Source organism: Fopius arisanus, unplaced genomic scaffold, assembly GCF_000806365.1.
Source record: "Fopius arisanus strain USDA-PBARC FA_bdor unplaced genomic scaffold, ASM80636v1 scaffold00031, whole genome shotgun sequence".
In the NCBI taxonomy this organism is placed as follows: Eukaryota; Metazoa; Arthropoda; class Insecta; order Hymenoptera; family Braconidae; genus Fopius; species Fopius arisanus.
The window spans coordinates 1200554-1227374 of NW_011887770.1; the positions used below are offsets into that span (position 1 = coordinate 1200554).

At 39.7% G+C, this 26821-nt stretch overlaps 6 protein-coding genes across 31 annotated transcripts; 2 read left to right on the forward strand and 4 right to left on the reverse strand.

The window, feature by feature from the left end:
* Window positions 1-133: 133 nt before the first annotated feature.
* On the reverse strand, window positions 134-12905 carry l(1)G0196 (inositol hexakisphosphate and diphosphoinositol-pentakisphosphate kinase). Of its 23 annotated transcripts, none has more exons than XM_011303403.1 (19): window positions 12755-12905; window positions 12486-12585; window positions 12299-12406; window positions 8783-9124; window positions 8593-8683; window positions 8108-8262; window positions 7746-8038; window positions 7473-7667; window positions 7141-7416; window positions 6949-7046; window positions 6608-6745; window positions 6324-6353; window positions 4356-5918; window positions 3951-3998; window positions 2702-3010; window positions 1913-2134; window positions 1622-1838; window positions 1455-1546; window positions 134-1371 (listed from the first exon to the last, which is right to left on the reverse strand). In XM_011303403.1, exons 2-19 carry the CDS (start codon window positions 12516-12518, stop codon window positions 518-520), a joined length of 5064 nt encoding a protein of 1687 aa, XP_011301705.1. In that variant the 5' UTR covers window positions 12519-12585; window positions 12755-12905; the 3' UTR covers window positions 134-517. The 23 variants fall into 23 exon arrangements, with proteins under 23 accessions (XP_011301705.1, XP_011301703.1, XP_011301704.1 ...); XM_011303401.1 differs by having other exon boundaries at window positions 8108-8274; XM_011303402.1 differs by lacking the exon at window positions 12755-12905 and adding an exon at window positions 12690-12745 and having other exon boundaries at window positions 8108-8274.
* A 156-nt stretch (window positions 12906-13061) lies between these two features.
* Window positions 13062-15587, reverse strand: LOC105265731 (uncharacterized). 2 transcript variants are annotated; one of them, XM_011303415.1, is made up of 3 exons: window positions 15500-15587; window positions 13533-14368; window positions 13062-13433 (listed from the first exon to the last, which is right to left on the reverse strand). In XM_011303415.1, exons 1-3 carry the CDS (start codon window positions 15517-15519, stop codon window positions 13210-13212), a joined length of 1080 nt encoding a protein of 359 aa, XP_011301717.1. In that variant the 5' UTR covers window positions 15520-15587; the 3' UTR covers window positions 13062-13209. The 2 variants fall into 2 exon arrangements, with proteins under 2 accessions (XP_011301717.1, XP_011301718.1); XM_011303416.1 differs by lacking the exon at window positions 15500-15587 and adding an exon at window positions 14798-14989.
* A 107-nt stretch (window positions 15588-15694) lies between these two features.
* LOC105265733 (acyl-CoA-binding domain-containing protein 4) lies at window positions 15695-18540 on the forward strand. Its single transcript, XM_011303418.1, has 5 exons — window positions 15695-15775; window positions 16646-17002; window positions 17068-17216; window positions 17337-17600; window positions 17668-18540. Exons 1-5 carry the CDS (start codon window positions 15715-15717, stop codon window positions 17803-17805), a joined length of 969 nt encoding a protein of 322 aa, XP_011301720.1. The 5' UTR covers window positions 15695-15714; the 3' UTR covers window positions 17806-18540.
* Window positions 18531-20253, reverse strand: LOC105265732 (uncharacterized). The gene is made up of 4 exons (XM_011303417.1): window positions 20143-20253; window positions 19975-20043; window positions 18882-19106; window positions 18531-18770 (listed from the first exon to the last, which is right to left on the reverse strand). The coding sequence occupies exons 2-4, from the start codon at window positions 20041-20043 to the stop codon at window positions 18693-18695; spliced, it is 372 nt and encodes a 123-aa protein (XP_011301719.1). The 5' UTR covers window positions 20143-20253; the 3' UTR covers window positions 18531-18692.
* Window positions 20254-21962: 1709 nt separating this feature from the next.
* Window positions 21963-25901, forward strand: LOC105265735 (uncharacterized). Of its 3 annotated transcripts, none has more exons than XM_011303421.1 (4): window positions 21963-22132; window positions 23764-23860; window positions 23996-24322; window positions 24605-25901. In XM_011303421.1, the coding sequence occupies exons 2-4, from the start codon at window positions 23810-23812 to the stop codon at window positions 25256-25258; spliced, it is 1032 nt and encodes a 343-aa protein (XP_011301723.1). In that variant the 5' UTR covers window positions 21963-22132; window positions 23764-23809; the 3' UTR covers window positions 25259-25901. The 3 variants fall into 3 exon arrangements, with proteins under 3 accessions (XP_011301723.1, XP_011301725.1, XP_011301724.1); XM_011303422.1 differs by lacking the exon at window positions 21963-22132 and adding an exon at window positions 22349-23699; XM_011303423.1 differs by lacking the exon at window positions 23764-23860 and having other exon boundaries at window positions 21965-22132.
* Window positions 25682-26666, reverse strand: LOC105265734 (uncharacterized). The gene is made up of 3 exons (XM_011303419.1): window positions 26535-26666; window positions 26263-26469; window positions 25682-26198 (listed from the first exon to the last, which is right to left on the reverse strand). Exons 1-3 carry the CDS (start codon window positions 26628-26630, stop codon window positions 25899-25901), a joined length of 603 nt encoding a protein of 200 aa, XP_011301721.1. The 5' UTR covers window positions 26631-26666; the 3' UTR covers window positions 25682-25898.
* Between the last annotated feature and the right edge of the window lie 155 nt (window positions 26667-26821).

The following is a 26821-nucleotide window of genomic DNA, read 5'->3' on the forward strand; positions in this document are numbered from 1 at the left end:
AAAAAAAGTGCACAGGGTACATTCAAGTACTCAATGAGTACAATCCAAACCAACAAAAAAAAGTTAGATTTTTCAAACTTCGATGCCAACTTCACATAGCTTCATTCCTTGCAATGAAAAAAAAAATGCGAAATCACTTTCAACAGTTTTTTATTCATAATACAATGCGGACTTGTACATACCTCTCAATAATTTATACAAAGAGCCTAAGCTTCACAACAATTACACGACCTCTCACAAAATTAAAAACATCATTATATTCTTCTAAAAATATCCTAGTAATACATTTATTGTTAAGTATCTGCACGTTCGTCACTGTAATTACATCACATATCCATCATTACCAACTAAAGCAGCCCTACGAATTATTAACCAGGTACTTTCGTTCGGAAACTGCTCTAAAAAGCTCGTAAGCACCTTGAACATCTCTACCACATCGTAAAACCTTTCAATTTATTCCCCGTACAAATCGGAATAATAATCACTCAGGAATGGCTTTATTTAAAGTACAAAATCCTCAACATTGTTTATCACCCTTAATATCAAATCCAATCGTGACATTGGAGCTATCCTTCATACTCCCAGCGAGAGTGAGTGTCGGTTCATCCGCAATATCAGTTGTTGGAGGAGGTTTTGCAGGTCTCTCCTCGACTGATTTTTTCCAGTTCTCCAGATCACCTCCACTCATGGTGGAGAAGCTTCCCAATTTCGTGGTGGAGAGTGATCCCTCATAAACACCACTAGATTCTTTTTCATCTCCCTGAGCACCCGATACACTCTGTGATCTCAGAATGGTTTTTCCCTTTTTAACCCGTAGGCTTCTCGATTTCTTCCCATCATCAATTCTGTCTTTCTTCAACGGGGAAATATTCTGACCCCTCAATTTCTCGAGAGACTGCGATGCGCTCAATACAGTCTTGATCCTGACGTCCTCATCAGCAATTTCCATGCTTTCGACTCTAAATCTGCCGATCTTTTTGAAGCCACTGGGTTTCTGCTCGAATATAGATTGAACGTCCTGTTTCTTCTGCTCTTCACTCTGTCGCAGCGTCAGGGTGTGCTCCTCCTCATCTTCCATAGACTCTTTTGGTTCTTCAACTGTCTTCCGAATGGTGCCGTCCTCACTGCTGTAGTAGTCTGTGTAGGATATACTGCCACGTCCCTCTCTGATCTCCTGATCCATCACCATGCAGAATTCGTTGAAGTCCATCTCAAGACAAGGACCTGCAGAGAACTTTGGACCTGCGAAGGGCTGACTTCCATCGTTGCTGATTAGACTTATCGACATGCTGCATTCTCCTGCTGACGTAGGGGCTGGAGAGGACGGCTCCGAGGAGAGGAATGACTGGGGCTCACTGCTCCAACCTGTACCTGATTTTTAAAAATAACACCGACTGAAGAGATAGAAAAGACGACTAACTGTTTCATCTCTCCAAATTAAATTGGCATCTTACTGTTAGGACTCGTTGGCGACAGCTGCGCGCGATGATCACCGACTTCTCCCCCTTCCCCCGGTTTGTAAGGAAGTCCAGAAGGGGCGATAAATCTGAGAAAAAACCATTGCAAGAAACCAAGGGGAATCTAGGAGATATTTATTAAAAAATATTCAAGACCTCGTTACCTGGATGGCTCTATAGCCCCTGCAATCGACAAGTGAGGAACTAGCGAGCCCTGAGAACCTCCAGGCGATGGGAATTTCGGTGGAGATGAAGCTGGTGTTCTGAACAAGGGAGCACTGGTCATCATCTCCAAGAAACAATCCAATTGCCGAAGCGAGAGGGCATTATGCAATGTCTCCAGTGGTCTGATAGGTGGTACTCCACCGAAACCCTCGATAGCTACTCGATAGAACGAAATCAAGACAATTGTCACAAATGACAATGAAAAATTTTTGTGGAGTGAATTTATTCACCTGCAACAGCTGATGCATGTGGTGGTACCATATCCTTGAGATTGGGAGCACTTGATGAACCACTGATAACAGCAGTACTGAATAAACTATTAGCGGAACCAGTCAGCTTCTTGGTAACGTTGATACCCAGCAGTTTGAAATAACTCATCTGCCCGGAGATACTGTGACGATGGCGCCTTGCTGTGCATGTAGGGTCAGGTTGAATGATCGTAGGTCTTGTGTCTGGGGATGAGAAGGATCGTTGCGCATGGATTTTGGATAAGGTTGTTGATAATTGTGTCTTTCTGTCTCTCTCATCGTGCTTACAGGCATAACTACTGTGATAGTTAACATAATGACAGTCTTGTGCACTAGGACTACAATCAGAGGTACATGATGATGATTCTGGTGGTAAACTAGCATGCCTTGTATCAGCCTCGGTTCTCACAATAAGTGGCCACGAGTGACGTTTTATCAATCGATGACGAAGATATTTATCGAAATTTAACAGACAATTCTTAACGACAAGAGAATTTCGATCGAGTGATTGACGTCTTGAGTTTATTTCAGAGGGGATTAAATCCTCACGTTGATTAGATAAAACTGGACCGTCTACGTATACCCCGTAACAGGAGCAATTGATGAATTTACGTGACATTGAGCGGGCAAAGTATGTTCGTAAATTTGATCGCTCGGAGGGACTCAATTCATGACTCTGGAGTATTAGTTCAGAGATGTTGCAGTTATAACATTGGCAATTTACTCTAGGGCTTGGTGATAGGGATTTTGAGCGTACCGGGCCGAACTCACCCGGGACTTCAATTACTGGTAATGTCAGTGTTGACTTGGAGCGGCCGTATCTTTGGTGTGTACTCATAAAGGGTTTCGCGTCGTCTGATATTTGAATCGATGGCCTTTTTGTCGTTGGCGAGCCGAGTGATGTGTTGTGAAAGGTAACCAGGGGTCCGTGCTCCTGGAGAGAGTCCAGGAGTGGCGCTGGAAATTCTGGTGAGCTCAGGGTATACGGGAGTATCATCGGAATACCCAGGATATTTCGAGATTCGGTTAGGGTTGGACTATTGCGACGTGAACGCGCCGATTTTTTCAACCGCGGGTCTTCTGATTTTTCGTGACGGGTTCGGGGATTTTTTGAGGTGGTGGTGGGAGGAAAGGGAGAAAAGAAAGAGAAAAAGAAAAAGATGGTAAATACCAAGTACCAAAAGATTCAAATAAATATTAATTCGGTGGTGGATTAATTGGAATTTCACCGGGAGATGGTGTGGATGTTTAAATTCATGTCACTGATCTCCTGGGAAATGGAAAATAAAAATCCTAAACAAACGGGAGAACACGTAACCGGTTAAAAATGGAAGCTCTACCTTTTTCCTTAGAATGGTGAGATATGATTCTTTCAGTAGCACACACTCACAAGAGACACATGCAGACAATCATTGTCAGCCAGAAAAAGCAAAAGCCCTGGACAAATTTTGTTAGAGAGAAAAGTGAGGATCCAATAATTGTGTTGATTGAGCAATTAGTCGCACAGCACTGTGATTTATGGTGTAAGGCACGTGTATTTGAGATCATTTCCACCGCTTGTGGAAATGTACATCATAAAGTGCCTCAAAGCGGTGAATAAATAGAGAGTTTAATTTTTATATCAATAGGATATTATATAAAAAACATTCCTTGGAGGATTTAGGAATTTGTTTTGGATTTATTTCGAATAACTATGGGATGGATCACAGGATGGATGAGTCTTGTGGTCCAAACGACAGTCATTCTGACATATTTTCATATTTTCGAGGGTCACCACTCGCACAACCATCGCAGAGCAGAGTTATTTCAAAATAATGAAAAAATAAAATATCACAGTCATGTTGTTTTTCACCTCCTGGGAAAATTGTAAATGCTACTGAGTGAGTAATTTGCGTGAGTGTCAATCTTTCACATTAAGAATTTTGGAAAAAAAAATCAACATGACGATTTTTATACTCTTGTAATGCGTACGAGACCAGTAAAGAGTTTAAGATTATTCCAATCCTCACGCAGGACGTACCTTCTCTGTTGACGGCGTCGAGACTTTGATACTGCAGCTTATCTGCAGCTACAAAAGAGAATAGAAGAAACACAAGGACACATTGCAGCTCCATTTCAATTTTAATATAAAGACAGAACTCATAAATTACTGAGTCAGACGATAAATTTTTAATCAATCGAAAGAAAAGACTGGAGTAAATCAAGGAATCGAACAAAATTATATCATGGATTTCTGCTTTCCTGGCATCCCTTAATCTAGATCTCTAGTATTCCCCCCCGAAAAAAAAGACTGATTCAAAAAATTAGGGAAATAAACTGTCATGCAACATCATTCATTCGAGCCATCCGATCATGCGAGAATCCCTCAAGACACGAAAAAATCCAAAAGTTGAGGAATAACATCAGGAATTCTCCAGATACTCACTTTTATCTGGTTTCTCCTGTCTCTGATGATCATAGCTACGCGCCCTCGGTTCACAGATGCTATGACCCTCTCTTTCCCTTCTCTGTCTCTGACTGGCAGCCAATTGGCTCCCAAGCCTGGCAGCTTCGTGTCCAGCGACAGTCCTTGCACTGATAGGAATGGGTGCTGAGCCCTGAAGAAAACCCGAGTCATACGGTTCATCCATCATATTAGGATCCAAATCCATCATATCGATGGCTCGACTCGTCGTGGGACTATCGAGTGTCGAATCAGCATTCTCAGTCTCAATCATCGGTGGCGATGAGTCTGAAACCTCTTGAGGACTGATCGGACTGGAGACATCCCCCATGAAGGCTTCCTCCTCCTCCTCGATTCGAGTGCTGCACTGGGAATTTGTCTCCAAATTGTGACTACTCTCGTTTCTGGAGTGTGGACGAAAGCCAGGACCCGGTGGAAGGTTCTTCTGTACACAACAATTAACACCAGGACTGAAATGCAGCTCAACATGAAATCTCTCCTCACTGCTGGGATCCTTCGTCGGATCCTCGTACAGCATCACCACGATCTGCGACATGTAATTCAACTCCGAGACCATCGAGACGTACTCCATCGCTCGTCTCCATTGCTCATCCTTGACAACGTCCAAGAGACCACCGTACCTGAGTACTGTCAGCAGAGAGTGAACATGACTCTCGCTGGTGAAGTACAGGCGAGTCCTAACGTGTCTTCCAGGACTTGAAACCCCATGGGAGTACCTCGGGTTCAGCCTATTCACTGTCTCCTCTCCAGACTCCTCGATATTTCTTTGCAAATCAGCTCGGATTTTTTTCAACAACGGAGTGCAAGTCCCCTGACCAATCGTTAACTTCTCCTGGACGGTCAGTCCATACTCTTGGGGGATTACGATGTCCGCGAGATATTTAGCGTAGATGTAGAGCTCCTCGGCGTGATCGAATTGGAGGGTGTGATTGTTGTGCTGGAGATCATACTTTATGCAGTCGTAGATGTCCGGAATTTTGGAGATGTCGAAACGCTTGTTTTTGGTGCAAAAGTCCTTCTCGATTTTTCCCCAACGGCGTCCCATCAACTCCCAGGTCTCGCCGTGATACAAAATGGCGTCTTTGGTCTTCGGGTCTTCTTTCTTGAGTCGTACAATGTCCATCAACTTCTGGATCAGTGACTGCACGTGTTGACAACATTTCACTGGATTCTTTACGAAATCCAGAGCGTCGTTTATGCTCAGGGCATTCCCTGGATTTATCTGACTTCGATCGTCTGGAGTGAAGTCCCGGTCCTGCTGGAGCAACTCGTGGAGCTTCGTTTTCACCATGTTCTGGTACTTACTGCTGTCACAATCGTTGTCAAGGAGTCCATTCGTATTTGCTGACTTGACCATTTGCACCAGAATTGGTGTCAGCTCTCCTTCAAGCGCTAGAAGCCCTTTGGCAAATGCAGCGGCTGTCATTTGAACTCTGCCCTCATCACTCGCGTAAATTTTCAAATCGTGTCTGAAAGTCGAGTGCAATCTCAGCAGACCCAATCCCTGAGCACCCGCGTACTCCCCTGTAATTTCATTTTATTATCGGAATGCGTTCCGACGAATCAGTGGAGAAGCGGTGGAACGAGATATTAAAATAACTCGTCTTTGAAATTAATTTGAGCCCCCTCATTTGACCCCTTCACCACTGAACTGACGTTTAATATTCAATCTTTACTATCATTGATCCAAACTTTCGCATCAACACTCTTTGATATCATGCCACATGAGGAAAATAATTGAAAACACAAAACTGTGCATAATCCATGATAATTCAAACCACAGTAACATTTCGTTAATAAACTAAACTATCTCTTTGTATTTTCATTCCCTGTGGCACAATTAAACTAACAAATGTCAATCTGCAAGCTGAAAACCATCAAGTGACAAAAGTAAATAAAAAAAAAATCCATTGAAATTAGAAAAGTTACCGTGGCTTGGTAACATCTCTGAGTCATCCTCTGGAATTTTAGCGAAAAAAAGAGACAAAGAATTTGCAATAAGTAAATAATCCTCCTAAACAAATTATTCAATGATTAATCCACTAATTGCATTAATGAGTTGGCCATGAGTGCAGATGTGACGAAAAATCATAAGAAAGATGGATCGAATGAGAAAATTGCGTATGAAACTTACACTACTATTCAATACACTTGAATATATTCAAACTGAAAAATAAAATGAAATAAGAAGCACAATTGCGCATGATACGAACCACTAAGGTGTCTACCTTGACCACCAGGGTACATGCACCGAAAAATTCGCCCCAATTCCTCGGCCTGGATCCTACCGGCTGGAGTAAGCTCTCCACCCCACTTCAATATGAGTACGAGTGAAGGCTCACCCAAGCGATCTAAATGTAAAAATCATTGGGATTAATCGATTGATGATACACAAATAATGGAAATGGATGCATATTACAATTGGTGTCCTCTTGGAGAGCATCGATGATTGTTTATTGGTTATCCTGAGGGATACCCATGAAGAATCATGATTTTAATGACAACAAATTCTAGAAAAACTTTGATGTTAATGAATTAATGGGAAGATTCATACTGTGGCTGTTACCATCGTCGGACGAGCTTCCCCTGGGTCTTCCCCGGGGCTGATACTTCATCTGGACTTTTCTGTTGATACCTGAGAAATGGCCGTACCTGAAAAAATCATCAGTCAAGTTCAGGGATCGATTGGTCGAAGTGATGGAGTGATTGTTGGAGCTGGTGAATTTTTTTGAGGATGCTCTCTCACATTTCTAGGACACTCTTCAACTGCTCCAGCTTTCCCTGCTTCTCCTCGAGCTCTGGCCCAGCGGCTCGATGCTGGATCTCAGCTAGAAGACTCCTCGCTGTGTCCAGGATCTCCTGGAGCTGCTTAGGCCGTTTCAATTTCACGTGGCCATGCTTGTAGCCATCGTACTTGGCAAATATCTCGAAGAACTTTGGATGGCGAACTTCAACTTTCATTTTTTGTTTGGGGGTACGATCTCCATGGCGGATTACTGCTACGACGCATCTCAATTCCATCCTGTTGAACGCATTTGGTGGTTACCGAGATGAATTATCGATAAATGAGTGTCTTACATTTTTCCAAAGGTTGTCGGTACTATCGGTGGATCATCGAGTTGAAATGGAACGCTCCAAGGAATATGCAAGGTCGGTGCCAATTCTCGGAGTATCATATTCCCCAAGATTTTGGCACAGTCGTCGTAGTATTTATTGGAATTCTTGACAAAACTGAAGCCATTTACGTCACAAACAAACGACTTTCCATTTGCCCTACAAAACCACCGGAAAAATGAATAAACCAAGGATGAATGTTTTTTTTCACTATCAATGCGCTGGTTGGATCAATACCTCAGGAGATCAAAGCCGCAGACGGTCTGTTTGAAGGCCAGACAGACTTTTCTGCTGATCAACTTCTCGGCATTACTCAAAATCACGGGATATCGAATTTCTTTTCCCTCGGAGTCTCTCTCCACTTTGCCATCGAGGGCTGGACTTTTTCTTGCTTCTGCGTGAGCATAATCAGGACCAACTGTATAGACTTTGACGTCGGTACCGTCGGTAGGCATGAAATCCTCGTAGATGTAGGATCCCGTCTTTCTGACTCGAGATTCTGGGGAATAGACACTACTCCGACTGCCAATCTGAAGGAAAACAATTATTCGTCGAATGCACGCTAATTAAATGATTGGCGTAGAAATTCGATGACTTACTTTCCTAAACAAACGTTGACTGCCACCACCAGCGGATGTTGGATAATATATATAAATATTGTGATCCTCAGCTGACACAGGTTTCTCAACGAACGGTTTATTAAATGTTACACCGTTCACCTCCACGTGGTCCTCAGACTCCACCAGTTCGTGGTCTGAAATAAATTCTTAGTTCTTCGCATGTCAAAAGTGGAACATTCAACACGACAGGATAAAAATTAAACCAAAAATCAACATTTTATTATAGCAACAGCGAAATCAATCTTTAAAAAACGTACTCCTACACAAGGACATGAATGTGTTCTGTTTAATTTACAGGACGGAAAACTTCAACAATTAGTTTACAATTAACCAATAAATCGTCACACGACTGGATAAATTCTTACCGATAATGATGAAACAAGAGAGCAATTTACAACTTGATTCAATGAGAAAACATCAGTATGAATGTTAGATTTTTCTACCCAGGACAAAGAATTACTTACGTTTTGGATCAGCTGAGTCTCTATCGAGTACAGCATATCTGGGTATTTCAATTCCCTCGCTCTCCAAAATAGCATAAACCCTTCTCCTATCCTGAATAGATCAGTTGCAAAGAAAAAAATGGTAAATCGATGATAAATGAAATATCTCAGCGATGTAAATCACAAACGGAACAATGAATCGATGAATCACCTGAATGTCGTACTGCATCGGTAAATTATTTATGATGAATGGATTCCTGAGATTTGCGTAACTGATGGCCTTGTCCAGAGGAAATCCCTTGCTGTGAAAACTTATCAGACAATCAACGATCGGCCAATCCTCAACGGGCTCTTTCAATATGACCTCCTCACCGAATACTATGATTTTAATGTATTCGAATTCCTCTAGTCTCGTTAGAATCTCCTTCATCGGTTTACTCTGTGATTTTTTGGCCATGGCGCATATTCCCACCAGGACTTGTTTGCCCTCACCCTCAAAATCACTTCCTCCCATGCACCCATCCTCGGTGACACACCCGTCCGACAGCTCGCCCTGAAATATCAATAAAAATTCTCAATTACCCCTCATCAACCCTCAACGTGTCCTCATTACTGTCCCTCATTCAGGACAAGTCAGCATCGCAAGCTCCATTCATCCAAGGTGAAACAAAATACCAAAATTCATCTAGACCAACAACAAAACGGAATTTCTATATTTAAATTGTTAACCACCGGGTGTGCACCCGAGATATTTTCAGTCAAAGTCGAGTGCACGTGGAGTTGATTCATAGTTTCTAATGACAGACAGCAAAAACATTGACATTCGAATTACTCGAGCACAGGGAAAACACTCTCAAGGTTTATTCCATGACCGTTCCCGTTCCCCTGTCGGTTCTTTCGGTATACGTTATCGAATAGGTGTAAAGATAAAGAATGACTTCTTACGAGACACTCATCACAGTAACAACAATCGTCAAAGTCATCTAAATTCTCCTGCTGGCTTCTACTCTGACGCCACTTTTTCAATCTCCACCAGTCCTTCCACCACGTCCATTCCATTATCAAATCCCCAGGCAAAAGAAGTCTCTTTCATTTCACTATTCCAAAAAAAACCGGAAAATATCAAGTCCAGTGGAAATTGCAATAAACAGATGACCGTGATGAGACAAAAAAAAAACGTTATTAGAGCAATTAAAATTGCGCAGCTGCAGATCAAGTGTTGTGGGAGGAAAAAATAAAAACAATTACGGTTTTTTGTAAAATTGGAGTTGAAACTGTTTCAATAGTTTTCACTCCATCAATATCCAATGTTTCGTTGGATTATGCAAAAATTTATTAATAATAATTTATTCCAAATTGTTCACCAGAATGGATCATGAATAGAATCAGGTTCAGCGCGATCTTTATTTATCCTGCAACACTTGTTTATTCTTGAAATTAATCGAAGAGAATTATTATTTTATTAAAAACCGACTGGAGAATTGTTTATCCGCGGTACTAGTGGATATTCCACGGTTGACAATTTTTTATTGAAGAAAATATTGATTTCCCTCTGAAATGAACATTTATCGCTCGCATCCAGAGCACAACTGGCTCATACCACCGATAACTCCAATCACATTGCCATATGACGTGTGTCTCTCTCCTCAGAGACTATTTTCATCCTTCTCGCGTTATTGAATGAGATTCCGCAAGCGCTTTTTATTCCTGAGAAGAACGACTTCATTAAAACTTCACTAACCGAGAGGAAGTTTAAATGAAATAGAAGAGTGTGATTTATTTTTTATTTTTCTGTGGAGTTGGAGACTGACTGTGAGACACTATTTGTATTTATCCTTGTTGCAGGCCTTCATTAAATTAACATGTGACGCGTATACAATACGACGAAATTATCATTCATTAAGCGGTTCCGACGCAAACATTCTTGTAAATGTCAATCACGTTTCACTCAATTCTCGATCGTGGACGGGATTATTTGATAGATAATTTTTAATTTGTTTAATTGTCAGAGATAATTACATGTTCAATGAGATAGGGCGAATCGAAATCGTCTGAGGAGTTATTTATCTATTTTAAAATGTACAATCGATTTTTTTCATTTTTTATTGCTATACTTTGTTTTACCATGAGTTGAGATTGGTGATAAGGGCTCAAGTATCCAGTCGTGCATATATCCTCGAAGTAATCGAAGTAATCACTGTTTTTACACTCGGCACTCATTGTCCGATGTAGGTGACCGGGATCGTTAGTATCAATCGGTATTATCTCGAGATTATCTTGGGGAATTTTTTTTCTGAATTAAGGATATCTACGGGAGCAAAATTCGATTTAGATGTGAGGGAATCGGGGGATCGCGATTATTCCTGTATAACTCCACAGGTCAAACTCTCTAATATCAAGAGTACACGGAATAAAGCTGAGAATCTAGAGATAAGCCGAGAGACAAATCGTCTTATCAACGCACACCGTGACATTGAAAGACTGTGGTTCTACTTTATCCGTATTAACTCCGATAATTAAATTTCAATGGGTGTTATCATAAAAACAATATTGTCAATATCATCAAGAAATAAAAATCCAATTACGCAATTAAATCAAATGTAATAATTACAGGATTATCTCGGAATCCACGAGAGATAGCGAAATTTTTATCAGGACCTCATTTGTGGAGTGGAACGAGATATACAAAAAAGGTCTTTATAAAAATTTCCCCATCTCTCTCAGATTCTGATAATTTTCCCCGAAAACTTACCTATTCGGTGAATCGATTCATTCACCTTTTCATTAATAATTATTTAATTTTGTGATTGGATTAAAAGAGGATCACCCGGCGAAATTTGAATATTCCTTGTGTTAGTACTGAATTATCTAGATAATTAGTCTATTTTTAGAGAACTCTATTTTTCAACACTTTCGCAACGAAAAATACCATAATTTGCCAAATAACGTCATTGTCCTGATAATTACTGCTGTCTCGGTGACGTGTCTCTCCAGGGCACCACCTGACGTGACACCTGAGCCCAGTGGGCCTCAACTGTCCCTCAGTTTCACTAAAATACATTGAGGCCCATTAAACACCCCAATCAATAATAATTCACGGATATCCTTCGATCAATTACCAAGTAACTCCCACCCTGTCGCGAATATTCTCGGATTTATGGATAATCCACTCCCAGAGCTGGTGGAAAACGTACCAAAATTTCCACCACTCTCCAGCCATCGACAAGTCACGTAAAACTAATTAAAATTGACACGAAACGCGAGTTAAATTGAAAAATAGAAAAGTCAGTCGAGCAGAATTTTCAGTTTTTCTCTCTCATGGCACCTGGTGGAAAATTTCCACGAGTTCTCGAGGGCTTTATTAAACTTTTGACAGAGGAAGGATGTGATAGCACTGATAGTTGAGGACGTAACTCACTTCCTAGAGCGCCACCGTTCATTTTTCGGGATAAAAATATCATTGGCACAAAATTAGAAAAGAATTAGGGTGAGGAAGACGGCAGATTGACTGCACACCAACGACCGAGTGAATCATTGCTTCGATTTCCTGGGTGATTTTTTTGATTTTTAATAAGGAAAGTCAATAAAATTATCGGAACATAAAAGCGTTTATTCATTGAACAAGATTTTTTTTTTTGACTGAAGTCTCAACGCAAATAGAAGCTCGACGGGATTTTCAGATAATATGTGGAAAAGAAATTAGTGGCTAGGGTAGAATTCTACATACGCGTTTGGATGACCTGTAGATTGCAGACGGTATTCCGCCCACGAGATTCTGGGGTACAGCACCGATATCACCTACGTAGAATATTGGACGACCAGTGCTCCGAAGATCCTTGATAAAGCCAAAAAATTAATTAATTAAAAAAAAAAATTACCTCGGGTGTTGGCCACCTTTTTTTTTGTTTATTTACCTGATAGCCATGTTCCAGTTCAGTGTACGACATGTCCGGAGTGCTCTCATTGATAATGCCAGTGTTTGGACGATTTTATCCGAAAAAATTCCCTCTTCGACTGCAAATAAAAATATCCCGAGTAATTGCTTTGGGATTATAGAGGATGAATTGAAGGATTTGAATCACTCTAAAATTAATTCCATTACTGCCCTAGATTTTTACCGTAAAAGGTTTTTCACGGTGAATCAATACGTGTTGTTTCGTCAGAAGAGTCTGATATTACTCACCCAATGACGATAGCTTCCCTCAGGTCGATAAGCCCCCGATTTTTCCACCAATGATTTTGTCGGATCAAGTTGTTGTTTATTGACAGAGCTGTGTTATTGTTATATTTTTAAAAACATTCAGAGCACACTTGTCACTCCACCGACATCTTGAAAAATGTGAACGATGGTGCAGACCTCACGTATCGTGGAATTGAATTAAAATACGAGATTGTTTTGCATTATAATTTTTAAATAAATTTTTCGCCTTAGAGAAAAGTCAACGGAATTCGGGGAGTGAATGTTAAAAAATGTCACTCGAGCAGAAAAATTAATTTGTTAAGGATTTATTCGATATTTCATAATTAATATTTCAATTGTACGGGACGAACAAAAATGTCATTCACAATTTAAAAATGTTAAATTAATTGTAAAGCTATGTGCTGAATCGTCAAAAGTCGCGAGCTTGAAATAGTCTTTTAGTAGTCTCTCTCAAAACGATCGTCATGACCCCATCCTTTTTTTCCGTCTGACCAGTTTGAAGACGAATCCCTTGTATTTTTTTTCTCCTCATCGCGACTTCCATTGACACCTGAACCTCGAATGGCACGGGGCCGTGCCTGATTAGGTTGCGGATGCTTGTGCGGCTCCTTCTCCTCTGTTTTTTTCGGATTTTTATTGGGATTAAATCGAGGAGGAGATTCTGTCAACAAAATTACAATTTCACCTCAAAAATCGTTAACATCGCAAAAAAAGTGCAGAAAATTTGATATTGAGAAATAAAAAAAAAAGAAATACTCACGTCTTTCTGGAATTTTGAGTTCTGGAATTCTCGGCTCGGAATTTCTAGCTTCACTGATGGCCGCGAGATTCCTTCGATTCAGTAATTCATCGATTGTCGATTTTCCTAAATTTGATTCATAGAATTTTTGTAGATCAGCTTCCAGCGCTGTCGAGCAATTATTATGCGCAATTTCAATCGAGTACAAGAGCATTGCCCTTGACCTAGTGCTCAAATTCTTGGATATGAGTACACCCTTGATTTGATTCAATAATTCTGCTAGCTCCTTGGGTTGAGCTGCATTCAGTCTTTCTCCGTTGAGCCAAATTTGATTCATGACAACTTCAATTTCGTCCTCCTCACCGGACTCCAGTAAAATTTTACATAAATTAATGACCGCCGATATGAATAGAGTGTACATGGGGCCGGGAAGGAACTTACAGGGTCGTTGGAGAACCTCACCCATTAAATATACAAAATTCAGGAATCTAGAAGGCGATCTTTTGAAAAAATCCTCTCTATCTTCGTAATCAGGCTGGAGTATTGTGAGAAAAGCCGGAAAATTGTTGCTGGGATTCTCAAATATCGCCAGCAAGTGTGAGATAAAACTTCTGTCCTCCAGTGCTTCATTGTAAAGTTTAGCGATGTCTTTCAAGTCATTCCGGTCGCGAACAATTTCAGACAATGGACTCGATGAGTCCCTGATGGTAGCCACGTCATTGATATCAATCCCTCGAATCCTTTCGATCAATTCATCTCTTGGCCAATAGGGTGGTTCAGGTTTTCTCAGGGTAGGTTCCTCAGTGTTTCTACCCCGTCCTCGACCTTTTCCAACAGTCGTCATTATCCAAGGAATCCTGAAACCATAAACACAATTCCAATTTCTTCCAAAACAACCCAAAAAAAAATGCATTCGCATTCCAAAAAAATTGCATTCGTGTTCCAAAAAAATTGTCGATCCCCATATCATCTAAATAAAATATTCGCACTATTTTTGGTCATCCAAAAAAATTTGTAAATTCATCAATATTCATCAGAATTGTTGACTCATTAAAATCAACTCAGGCACAATATCGACGCGCATTCCAATTGTTATTTGGATGCATAATATTCAGGTATGGTTTAAATTGAGAGAAAATTTCACTCATTAAACCATCAAATTCCACAATGCAATCACTGAATTTTTACGTGTACTCGTCCCTTGAAATTTACTCCCGTGTTCTTTGTTGTTATCTATAATATCGGAGTTGATTGGAGTAATGACGAAATCAATAGCACTGGGTTACCTTGAACACCTCGGCTCACTTATGACACCGGATTTATGACCTCAACCATTCACTCAGATTGAGAATAACGTTAATAATGTACCGTTTATCGGCGTTACTTTGTCCGTAAGAGAATCGACTAGTTGTAATGAACAATTTGCGGGGTCCCTATGACCGCCATTTTCCGCTGCTCATAGCGGTAAAATTCAAATTTCACGTGGAATTATTCTCCGATAAATTCCACCGATGAATACAACCGCTCACTGCAGAAAAATTCGGTAGTGCTAAGTGAAAAAATGTGAAATACAAAAATATACATTCAAGCATTAAAAATTGGCCGATTTGCAGAAAAAGTTAGTATATTATTCTTATATATTTCTATATCATATATTAGTAGAATATATATTCCACGTATGTTTTAAGGAATAGAGACATGACTGAATTTATTTTTGAGATGTATTTTTGATATTTATTTGATTGAAAATAAAAGATGAAATTATTCAATGAATTCCCGAAAATTCTTGCTCATCATCATCATTATCATCAATGGAGGTTCCAGATGTCACCGCTGTCTCTTCCAAAATGTATTGGTGTTCCACATATTCATTTATAAACACACAATCAACATCGAGATGACTTTTGAGCCCTCGATGGAGTGAAAACGATCTCGATAACGATTGGCCGAGCCTCCCACAAACAAAAATAGAAATAAATAATTCTCACCTATTTTCATTCATTTTCATTTAGTACCTAGACTCACGGTTCGGAGCTAGTTGTGCTCCCCTAACAGCTCTGGTGGACTAGTTCTGTACAGCAAGAGTGTTGTTGAAGTGAATGCAACTGTCGAGTGTCTTAAATTTTATTTTCTTTCATTTTTCCAAGTTTAATACGTGAGACGTAAATACAAGGTTTTAATATTGTTGAGTGAAGGGAAAGGTATGACTACCGAAGAAAAGTTCGTTGCTGCAGTTAATGTTATTAAGAGTCTACCAAAAAATGGTACGTTTATTATTTTTAATTATCTACTATCAAATTGTTAATGGAGAGGGGAAAGGGTCTGAGCCATGATGATGAGTTATTATCTTTTGGTTTGAAATTAATTTGTGACGTTAGTGACAAAGTCCACATGACCTAATGAATGATCTTTTGGCCACTGGAAATTATGGAAAAATTTATCTCAGCTGTCGGGAAATTTGGAAAGAATATTTCTAGTGCATCGAAATCTTTTGTTGATTTTTTTGACACCGAAGGTGATGTTATTAATGCATTCGAGTCAGGAATCTAGTTATTTAATTATTGATGAGTTTTTTGTCTGTGGGGACACATGATTTCACATTAGATTTTCTCACTGGGGGCTGGGGGTTTTTACATGTCTGTCATATCTTGGCCCATCTGATCATCCAGCAACTGACAGTTACCTTTTGCTCATGTTATTCGCTACAGCGTGAAATTTCGAAAGTGAGAGTGACGACGAGGATACGTCTGGTCGGGCTCTGATGAGTGTAAAAAATTGGATTAACACTTTCACATTCTCACTTTTAACAAAGATTTCAGGACCGAGCATTTGATTTATCGAGGAGATTCATTCTTACACGGGGAATTATTTCAGACTGAAAAAAAATTGGTCATGAACTTTGATTTGTTTCGTGTAAATTAGAAATTTTAATTCTCTCACTCGTAAATTTTTTAGTTGAGACTAAAACGAATCAATCAATGATTCACGACGTTTTTGTTGTATCGAACAATTTTTTCCATTTTACATTCATTTTAATTCATGAATAATTAGCTAAAATAAGAAACAATGAGTATCTACGGAATTTCAGTTTGTCTGAAATCAATATTTTGGTCTCATCACTGATAAATCTTCAGGTGCTTATCAACCAAGTCATGAGCTCCAGCTGCGTTTTTACGGCTACTATAAACAGGCAACAGAGGGTCCCTGTCAGCAGTCGAAACCCGCCTTTTGGGAAGTTGTGAAAAAAGCAAAATGGGACGCATGGATGAGGCTGGGAAACATGAGTCGCCAAGAGGCGATGAACAATTACGTCGATGAATTGAAAAAAATTGTCGAGACAATGTCCTACACGGACAACGTAGCGACATTCTTGGGTAGTCTCGATGCATTTTACGAGAGTGTTCCGGCTGAGGACCTTGAACTATTGGTGGGACCAGTTATCGAGAGAATGAGATCACAACCAGGCTCTCCACTCTCTGGTTCCCCTCTTGGTAAAAACCCGATTAATTGCCAGATTCGTGTCAATCCAATCAGATTAATTATTTTATTCAATCAGGATCGAGGGAGACATCACCTCAGAGAGTGAGAAACCCATCGAGACACATAACGAGCAGTTTGGAGACTAGCCCAGCAAGTAGTCACAGTGCTAGTCCTCTCCCACCTGACACTGATGGTGAGGATGAGGAATTTAAAGACACGGTCGAGGTAATTTTCCACCGTCCAAACCACCAGTGGCGACAATGTTTTACGCAATTCAGAGTGACTGTCATTTCAATGCATAAGTCATCGGTGTTTTTTTTTTCAAACGCGACGTTTTTTTTTCAGATAGCACCTGAGAGAACAGTGACAAAGTCTCTGGGGCAGGGTAATGGGAAGGTATCGAAAAGTCTCACGAATGGGTATAAAAATGACGTTGAGGAGATCAAGTGCAGTCAGGAGAGAGGACGCTCGAGGGAGAAGAAGGATAATGCCGAGTTTCTCAGTCACATCGCTGTTACCATGCAGAATCTTCAGAGGGATTTGGATAGGATAACTGGGAGGGTGAGGGGATTGGAGGGAAGGGCATTGCAAGCGTTAGCACCACAGCATGTGAGACTCCAAATTGTTCAGACAATTTTCCAATGAAAGTATCAAATCTAATGGTTGAACTTTTTAGGAATGTCCAAGCATTTATCCCAAGTGGTGGCCACTCAGGGACTGCTCTCCTCGAATATTTGTCCTGATGATCACGTGGCCATTCGTAGCCCAAGGCCTCATATCACTCGTTCAACGCTATCGTCAGAGGAAAATGTGATGCTCTTGGTGATAAGAACGGGAGAAATTTCAGGTGTTAATTCAGCAGAATTCGCTGCATGTGGGCCTAAAGGAACGCTTTATCAAATATTTTAAGGAACTCTCGTCATTCCAGATGGAAGACTCAAGGTCTCTGGTATCCGGGAAATAAATTCATAAAGTTCAAAAGGTAATTTGATAATTAAAAAAATTTGAGAATCGAGAGTCAGAAGGGACGTTTACCTTTTCTGTACTCAATTCTCTTTTCAATGAAATCATGATTGCTCAATACCATTTGGAATAAGTACCCACTCCATCGGTTCAACCTCAGACTAAAGAGATAATTGATAAGTAGATGAGATAAAATTGTTCAAGAGAGTCACAAATATTTAATTCTCTGTACAAAATAAATGATTATTTTTTCTCGAATCAAGTAAAATTGTATTGAAAAGGTAAAGTTTCTTTTCCATTGTTCAGCATCTCACGTTGATTGATATCATTCGCAATATCTTGTAGATTGTTAAGAAAATTTTTTTGTTTGTTAATTAATGTTTTATTGTTGTTCGCTTCTGTTTTTTCCTCCAGCCTTATTTTTTAATGGTTAATGGTTCTGGTGAATAAAATTGGATGAAAAATAGATTTTTGAATTATTCAATGACATGAGGACATGTAATATATAGATTTATGTGGGATAAGTGATGAATTTTGTATTTTCAACGTTTTTAGTCAAATAAAGTGTCAGATGAGTCAATTGTTATTGTTTGTTTTATTTAACCTGATGGATAATAGGGATTTCTATTCGACCGATCTATGTTGATAAATTCCCCGATTCAAGTGGATAAAATATCACAATTCCTCGAGTTTTCATATTTTTATTGAGTGCATAAATAAGTGTCGACGTATCATAATTCATATCCGGTTTCCATTGGCATCTCTGTACAAATCGTCATTGATTCCATAGAGTCTCGGTGATTCATTGCAGTCCACCTGGTAATCGCAATAAAAAATTAATTAAACAACCGAACGCGAAATAAATTTCGATTTCTGATTTCTAACTCTCCGGTAAATTCATAATTCGTGGAAATATATAATGTCAACCTTGAACCACCAGTCACAGACTCTAGTTGTCTGACTGAAGACAGTTCCATTGGGACACAAAAAGCTGAACATTCGACCACTGGGAAGGCACCAGTGCCAGACCTGACATCTCGCCTCAGGATCCGCATAATATCCGGGTAATTTCCCTCTGCAGTTGAAAGTAAGACCGAAAGGAACGGAATTGTAGATGGGGTAATCCACTCCTGGACGATATCCATCGACTTGCTGTAACAATTAGAAAGATAAAGCCCTTTTTGGTTAATTCATTCTCCTTAAGCGGAGAAACCATTTGAGACGATTTTTTTTAATCATTTCGAGATAAAAAAAATTCTGTCCCTGTGGAAATTACTCGGGAAATTTGAAGTTCATCGATTCAGGAACATCCGGAGTGATGGAGTGACCGGAATCACAAACATTGCTCTTTAAGCGGATATCCAAGTTTTATTCATTACTCTACGTTCTACCGATTCATCATCCAACGTGTGATAACATTGATCGCGATTCGATTGGAGCAACTTTATTGTTCCTCCTGTCGTATCCACCTTCCGGTGAAAATGAATGGATTGCGCAGTCTTCATACACGACTAACTCCTCTATTTTTTTACGATCCTGGCCCTTCCTTTGTCTAACACCCGCCGCAATATTTCATAATTCCTCTTCAGCATCTAATTTTCCGCGGAAATTTCCATTTGCCGAAATGATTACTAATCAATTTTTTAATTAATAATCCCACTGATGCATTTTCTGGATTTTTCATAAAATTAATTGGCAGAAAAAATATTCTTTTTCATTGTTTTTCTTTCTTCAATCGAAAGGGATGATTCACCCACATTACGGGATAATTACTGAGTGACAGAAAATCATGGGAAGAAGTTGGTAAAAGTGAAAATTTACGAAATTCCGAGCGCGTAGGATTCAATTAATTAATTAGGTGTGGGTAAACCGATGAAGTACACGATAGGATTGTCCTGGTTACGAAATCGTGAGATATCTCACTCGAATTGCACCCATTCACATTATTTCATGTTTACATTACATGCCTTGATTGCATGTAAATTACAAAAACCAGGGCGAATACAATCTTTCAACTTACCGCCATCGTTGATTGGTACACAAGGGCCGCAGTAAAAATAACAAGAACCCAAATCAACCGCGAAATCATCTAAAAAAATTTTTTTTCAAAAAAAAAATTAAATGAAAGATCGAGAAAAAAATCACTTCTGAAATTTGAATTTCGACCACAAAAGTCACTTCATCAAACCTTGAGCGAATTAAAATTTCAACTGTCATCTATCGCAGCTCAACTGGATCCAATGAAAAAATAAAAAATAATATTTAGCAGATCGAATTCCTGACAAATCACCACTGATTCCTTCTGAATTCCAAGATGCTCCAGTATATATATGCCTCTGAAGTGAAGACACATTGAAGAAGAGGGGATGTTCTGAGAGCCCCTCTTACAAGTGGATCCCACCCCTTCTCCGAAACGTTGGCCATGCGATGCCATCGGTAAACTAAATTCTGTGAAGTCTTTGAATTGTTTTGGTATGATGATGATGACTGTTCCCATTTCGTAATCACTCTCGTTGAAGTTGAATCGTTCAACAAAAAAAAATGAAGATGTAATACTCGAAGTCAGAGGTCACTGGAGGATGAGAGTCGATCTCCTCGAGTCATCAATATCTGAACCCAAATCATCGCCATATGACTCGACAAATCGAGTCTATTGTTCGTTATTGGGTAAACCAAATGCTCCAGTGACTTTTGAAAATTATTTTTAAAATTATGACAGTGATCCCGGAATTGCGATAATTTTTCCGATGGGGCAATGATTTTTTAAAAAACACATCACTCGTTCTATCGAAATGCAATCCATCGGGGATTACATTCAACGTTAATAAGGATACTAATTGTTTATCCACTCTTCTACGACCTTGATGATCGCGAATGCTGATATAAACGCCCTGTAATTTTGGTTGCGATGATTTACATCTATGACAAGGATTTTACGGTTGAGTTCATCAAAACCAAACAATTTTAATCTCATCATCTACCACTTATATACTGTCAAGAATTTTCCACTGAATTTCCAATTATTTCAGGAAAATTTATTGGACATCGAGGAAATCCCGAAAAATCTAATTGCTTCTGAGATCATTCTGTCAATTCAGAAATTGAAAATAATCATTAAATAATTATTCGATATGAGAGAATAAAGAAAATCATTTGTTGAGTGAAGGAAATAGAACTGTCAAATTAAATGACTGAATTCCATCGAGATGTCATAATTATAGATAATGATTGTTGCAATGATTAGTCTTTGAGTTTAATCGACTGGAATGTCTGATGATTCCGATGAATCATTCCGAGAAACTGAAAGGCTCATCTCCTTGTACGAAAGGATGATTTCAGGCGAAATTGTTGAGAATTTGAGAGGAATTGTTACATACGACCATTCGTGTCGTAACGGTCATGACTTCCGAGACATCTTTTCTGTCATGCCTGTCGCCCAGAATTTTCTCACGTATCCGTTTGCTCGGGATTCGTTAATGCTCCTCTATTAAATAATTAATTATGAGGGTTAAATTAAATAACGAGCATTGCGAAATCATCGGGGAAAATTTATGGAAATATCCAGATGTTCCCTGGCGTTGAGTGGTGGTTCGTGTGATGATGATCAACTAATTAATTAAGTAATTAAAAAGGGTGTTGGATAATCCGAGAATAGAGAAGAAATTTCGGGGGGACAATACGGTAAGTGAATTTCCAATTAAAATACGAGAAACAAAAATGGCGCATTCTGTTTTAAAAAAAAATGTAATCACGGGAACAATAAAAAATTTTGAAATTTCGTCATCCCCACGAGCAATTATGATTTCACTATGTAAATTTTCCCTGTAGATGATCATTCTGCAGTGCAAATATATCGTCACCGAGAAACTGAATCGACTTAGGTAATTCAGTAACACCTAATCTCGAAAATGTTTTACGACTCGTCGCAATCACACGGCAACATACACCGGTATAAAACCGTTTATCAGTGACACAGAGTCAGGAGTTACTTTTTTTTTTTTTTCATTTCGAATCAGACTGCCAGTGCTCAAAGTGTTCCACATTTGCCAGCAGTGGCCGTTGCGACTCACTGAGCGACGCACGCAAATCCATATTTTTTATTTTTCTCACATAAATTTAATTCCCCGATCAGCAAAAAGCGGAATATATTAACACCCGGAAGTGGACTCGTGTAACAGGTGGGTCTAAGCACGAGGGAATAAATATTTCAACCAATTCTTTTGATAGTGTCGAGTGAAATGTCTCAATTATTTGATTGATTCCAATTTTTATCGGTAATTATCAACAGGTGCTTATGCAAATTGAATTAAAAGCACCTGGTGAGTAAATAGTTGATAAATTGTGGGTGGGTGGGTGGTGTGATAGGCTCAAGGTTACGGAAATGGGTAAATTCGCATTTTCAGTTGTCGCTTATTTAGTTTGATGTTTTATTTGGTGCACGCCCGAGTGATTTTGGACGTTACAGTACCCGAGGTACTTCCTGCCCAACCGTTTGTTATAAACACTGTTTATAAGCGTCACTTCCTGCATCCCGGTCAATTGTCTCCATAACTCGTCATTTCTCTTTATTGTTACTCACTCGTCGTCGATTCGGACGATCGAGAATGAAAAGGTAAATATCATATGTGCGTGATACTCTCGCATCGGAAATAGTGACGGGTATAAATTAAACGCAGTTCTGACAATAGAGAAAATACAATAAAAAAACAGAAGGATTCGTATTTTAAACCCCCCAATGCGAAAATACTGTCACGCCCGATGGCACACGCTCGTTACCTTTATTTTTCATCGTATCCCTCCTTTTTTTTCGACGAATAACGCGTCGGGCTTTCTTCCACTTCCGGTTAAAAATAGCGGATTAATCAGTTTTCGTATTATTTCAATGAATAAATAAATAGCTGTAGGAAAGAGGTAAATATCTCGGAAACCGGGGGAGATAGTGAATTTTTGTTAGAACCTTTTTTGTAGCTCTCACTTCACTCGACGAAACAGGTTTTGAGAAAAATTTCGCTATCTCTCTTAGATCCCGAGATATTCCTCGAAAACTAGACTAGAGAACTAGTCGACACGTTACCCTTTCCTTCTTCTCACCAGATATCAAAAGCATGAAATTCTTTATCACAATAATGACGTCACGATATTATCGTAGATCATCATTGCCTGCAATCAACGGCTTAACCAATAAAATGAAATGATCATTTCCTTATTTTAATCACTGAAATTCGAGGATTGGGGATTAAATTCGGGCTGCAAGAGTAAAAATAGGCAACAGGGTGATTTCGTCGTCTTAGGTACCGGAAAACAGCTGTCGAGCAGAGCGCACGTGCTCTCCGCACCTTGCACCTGACCTCATCCCCGTTTTTTTTTTCACTCCAAAGGGGCCAATGAGCTGGACATACCCTAAACCCCACAGAGTCCGTTGGAAGCGAAAATATCTCAGACTAAACAAGTTTAAAAGAACTTTCCACACTCACACGATTCATCCACCATTAACTAATTGATTAACAATTCATTAACTATTGATTGACCAACGACTGATATTCACTTGACAGACAAAAACCCTAGGATAAATACAAAAAAAAAATTCCAGTACTTTCCGAACCGTTTCTGATTGTCAGTTGAGATGGAATCACATGGGCATTTAAAAAATTCTCTTTACCCACATAATATCCGGATGAGGGGAGTCTAGGGTGTGGGTATATCGTGGACAGGAAGTGAGTCAGGTGCAGGAGTCGTGGGGGCCAGGTAGAGTTGGCAGGTTCATACGAGAATTAAAATACTCATTACATATTCAATGTACGTTGCCCAGGTGACCACTTGACGCCTCGATTAATCCTAGTGTTAAATCCTATCCCATGGCACCGGGATTTAAACATTTGGCTTTCAATTCTAATTATCATGTCCAGGTAAGAGGAAAAAAAAAATATATGTAATTACACGGTGCAAGCGCCACGAAGACAATTGACTTATGTAACTAGAGGATTTGCCAGTTGAGATAATTATCAACAGACGTTATTTCGATTTAATTGTGATGGTTGTAGTTGATCGATGCAATGGAGGATGATGAATTTGGTTTCACGAGGCGCAATGATAAGGCCCTGAATCGTGTTAAAAAATTGGTGAAGAGTGAGGAGCAGGAGGTGGATGAGCGGAGTGTGGGCAACCCTAGGGCCTTTCTCGTTGGGGATGGAACAAAAGGCGTGGCTGAGGGAGGCACAACGTCACCGGAAACAGGAAGCCACCGGCTGGCCCACAGTCAGCGCAACGAGTCCTCTGGATCCTCAGTCGCTCGAGAAACTCCGGACATACCCAACGTCGTCGAGTATCACCTCAAAGTTCAGTCCTCCGGTGCTAAGAGAAATCCCAACGTGAGTCAACTCATCATTTCCACATTCAGCCGATCATTGAATACCTTATTCGATTAAATCCAATAAATATCTCTGAATCTAACGGCCATACCACAATTTTTATAGAGACCGTTATTCAAGCTCTTACTCCACTCTACAAAAAAGATCTCCGAGTGAATTGCGCTATCTCTCTTAGATTCAGATCTATTATCTCATGAGTGTATTTTAATCATAAATTGTGTGACTTTGTGAATAGATGAGTTCAAGTTGAATAATTATGGTTTGTCAATTTATTATTTATAGAAACAGAATATTGAAATGCGCACCGACATCTCGACACCCCTCTCCTCTCGTGAGAAAACGGTTATCTCGAAGTTATCGCGTTTATCAATCGACAACAACGTGTTCGAGGGTTCGAACGATCTGCCACAGGTGTTCCAGGTGAAGTACCTGGGCTCCCACGATGCGAGAGGCCTCTGGGGTATCAAGCACACGAGAAAACCCGTCGATAATATGGTGGCAGCTGCTAAATCCCTGCCAACTGATACAATTCTGCCCCTGGTGAAGCTCGTCGTCTCGAAGGATGGAGTCGCTCTCCTTCCCCTGGGGAAAATCAAAGGAGAGCCTGCCATCGCCAAGACCTACACCATCGAGACAATTTCCTATGGTGTACAGGATCTCGTCTACACCAGGGTATTCTCCATGATCGTGGTAAGGGATTCTGGCAATTTTCGCAAGATTTCACCCTTCGAGTGTCACGCATTTGTCTGTGAATCCAAGCATCACGCCAGACAGCTGACCTACGCTCTAGCCACAGCCTTCCAAATTTACTCACAGATGGTCAAGGCGTTGGGAAAGGCTGAGGACACATCGGTCAATGTGAAGAAACGATTTGCCATCGATTTACGAACACCCGATGAAATCGAGACCGATCTGGCGAGAGACTCAGAAGCTTAAAAATATTGGGAAAGCCTACTCTCATCAGATATTATGTACATGTGAATATGAAATTTTTATTATGACTGATTCAGCAGTGAAGGTGTGCAATGAGATTTAATTCATGTGCTGGAAGAAAAATTTATTTAGTCCTCCACTACTGAATCACCTCGAGATTTTATTCCCTGTAAATATTCTTGTAGAAATATTCTCCATTTATTCATTCCAACTTGTATTTTTTTTTTTTTTTCGACGAAGAAGCAGATGTGTCTCTGAACACGAATGGCTAGTTATCCAAAGATACTGATTACAGAGAGTCATCAAACTCTCGAACTCTTCCTTCAATTTACTTTGCTAACTGCCGGATTATTATTTTACAGAGGTACACGCTTGAAATTAAATAACTATTTAATGAAAATGAAATGGCCTTTCGTTTTCAACCAATTATCGCAGACATATCAATTTATTGTACATACAATCTGATATTTTATTTACATCTATTGATTGATTAATTGAAAAATTATTGTACATATCCAGAGGCATTGGGACATTGTGTAAGTTATCTGCTTTTGCTTTCTTGGTGAACAGTATTACCTGGACGATTTAACGCGAGATTAATTAGAATATGTGAAATTATGTGTGAAGAATAAATTTATGCCAATTATTCGTCATTGTTTTCTGTTGATGAAGGAAATTTTGTTGTTCCTTCTGAGGAATAACTTTTGCCACCGCGATTTTTTTTACCCCTTCCCCGAGTGTTGCCATAGAATGGAGTCACTGGTACTTCATTGTTTGGTGGATATTCCTCAGGGTTGTAAGTCGCCTCCTCTGGGCTCTGAGGATTTTCCGTACCTTCCGGTTCCTGTGGCTCCTCCTTACCGAATTCCTCATTGAGGCCATAATATTGCTCAGATTCCTCACAAGGAATTGAATCGTTTTCCCATGTGCAGACAAATGTCGCCTAGCGTGAAAATTTATTTAATAAAATTACCAGCTAATTAATTCATTAACATTAATCTCGGTACCTGATTAAAAACCGTGCTCTCAGGGCATATGAAACTCCATCTTATTGCACCCCTATTTTGGGGCATGCAGACGTGAAATATTTGACAATCGTTATCTACATCGGCGTAATATCCGTAAATTCTGTTTTCACATGAGAAAGTGTCAACGATATTCTCCCGAATGGCAGTTGCATTGTTCGGTAATGTAAGTCCAGCCGGTGGTGAATCCTTATGACCGGAAAATCAATAAAAATCACCAATGGATTCACCAGAATATCAATCACGAAACTCACCCTGAATACGGGAATGGGTCTCATTTTCCTCGGAACCTGTTGATCAGCAAAAACCACGACAAGAGCACAGACCGTCATTACACCGTAGACAATCATGTCGGCGACAATTCCTTTGTTAAAACACCGAAGATTCTGCACACACTGGTGGCTCGTTCCCTAGTAGGGTGTTATATAGGAACCTCACGTGAAGGATTTTGAATCATGTATGAATGGTTCAATTCCCACAAATGTTGAATTAAAAACGTAATCACGTTTGGTCTCAGCGAGTGACCATCAGAGGACAGTCT

Excerpts from the sequence above, each read along its gene's own strand:
- LOC105265731 (XM_011303415.1), bottom strand. The coding sequence starts at position 15,519 with ATGAAAATGAATGAAAATAG. Across the intron at positions 14,369-15,499 it reads ATGAAAATGAATGAAAATAG|GATTCCTTGGATAATGACGA; the intron begins GTGAGAATTATT and ends TTATGGTTTCAG. Across the intron at positions 13,434-13,532 it reads ACTCAAAATTCCAGAAAGAC|AATCTCCTCCTCGATTTAAT; the intron begins GTGAGTATTTCT and ends TTTTGTTGACAG.
- LOC105265733 (XM_011303418.1), top strand. The coding sequence starts at position 15,715 with ATGACTACCGAAGAAAAGTTCGTTGCTGCAGTTAATGTTATTAAGAGT. Across the intron at positions 17,003-17,067 it reads ACTCTCTGGTTCCCCTCTTG|GATCGAGGGAGACATCACCT; the intron begins GTAAAAACCCGA and ends TTATTCAATCAG. Across the intron at positions 17,217-17,336 it reads AATTTAAAGACACGGTCGAG|ATAGCACCTGAGAGAACAGT; the intron begins GTAATTTTCCAC and ends TTTTTTTTTCAG.
- LOC105265732 (XM_011303417.1), bottom strand. The coding sequence starts at position 20,043 with ATGATTTCGCGGTTGATTTGGGTTCTTGTTATTTTTACTGCGGCCCTT. Across the intron at positions 19,107-19,974 it reads TGTACCAATCAACGATGGCG|CAAGTCGATGGATATCGTCC; the intron begins GTAAGTTGAAAG and ends TAATTGTTACAG. Across the intron at positions 18,771-18,881 it reads TCTGTGACTGGTGGTTCAAG|GTGGACTGCAATGAATCACC; the intron begins GTTGACATTATA and ends TGCGATTACCAG.
- LOC105265735 (XM_011303421.1), top strand. The coding sequence starts at position 23,810 with ATGGCACCGGGATTTAAACATTTGGCTTTCAATTCTAATTATCATGTC. Across the intron at positions 23,861-23,995 it reads ATTCTAATTATCATGTCCAG|TTGATCGATGCAATGGAGGA; the intron begins GTAAGAGGAAAA and ends TGATGGTTGTAG. Across the intron at positions 24,323-24,604 it reads GTGCTAAGAGAAATCCCAAC|AAACAGAATATTGAAATGCG; the intron begins GTGAGTCAACTC and ends TATTATTTATAG.
- LOC105265734 (XM_011303419.1), bottom strand. The coding sequence starts at position 26,630 with ATGATTGTCTACGGTGTAATGACGGTCTGTGCTCTTGTCGTGGTTTTT. Across the intron at positions 26,470-26,534 it reads GACCCATTCCCGTATTCAGG|GATTCACCACCGGCTGGACT; the intron begins GTGAGTTTCGTG and ends TCCGGTCATAAG. Across the intron at positions 26,199-26,262 it reads AGAGCACGGTTTTTAATCAG|GCGACATTTGTCTGCACATG; the intron begins GTACCGAGATTA and ends TTTTCACGCTAG.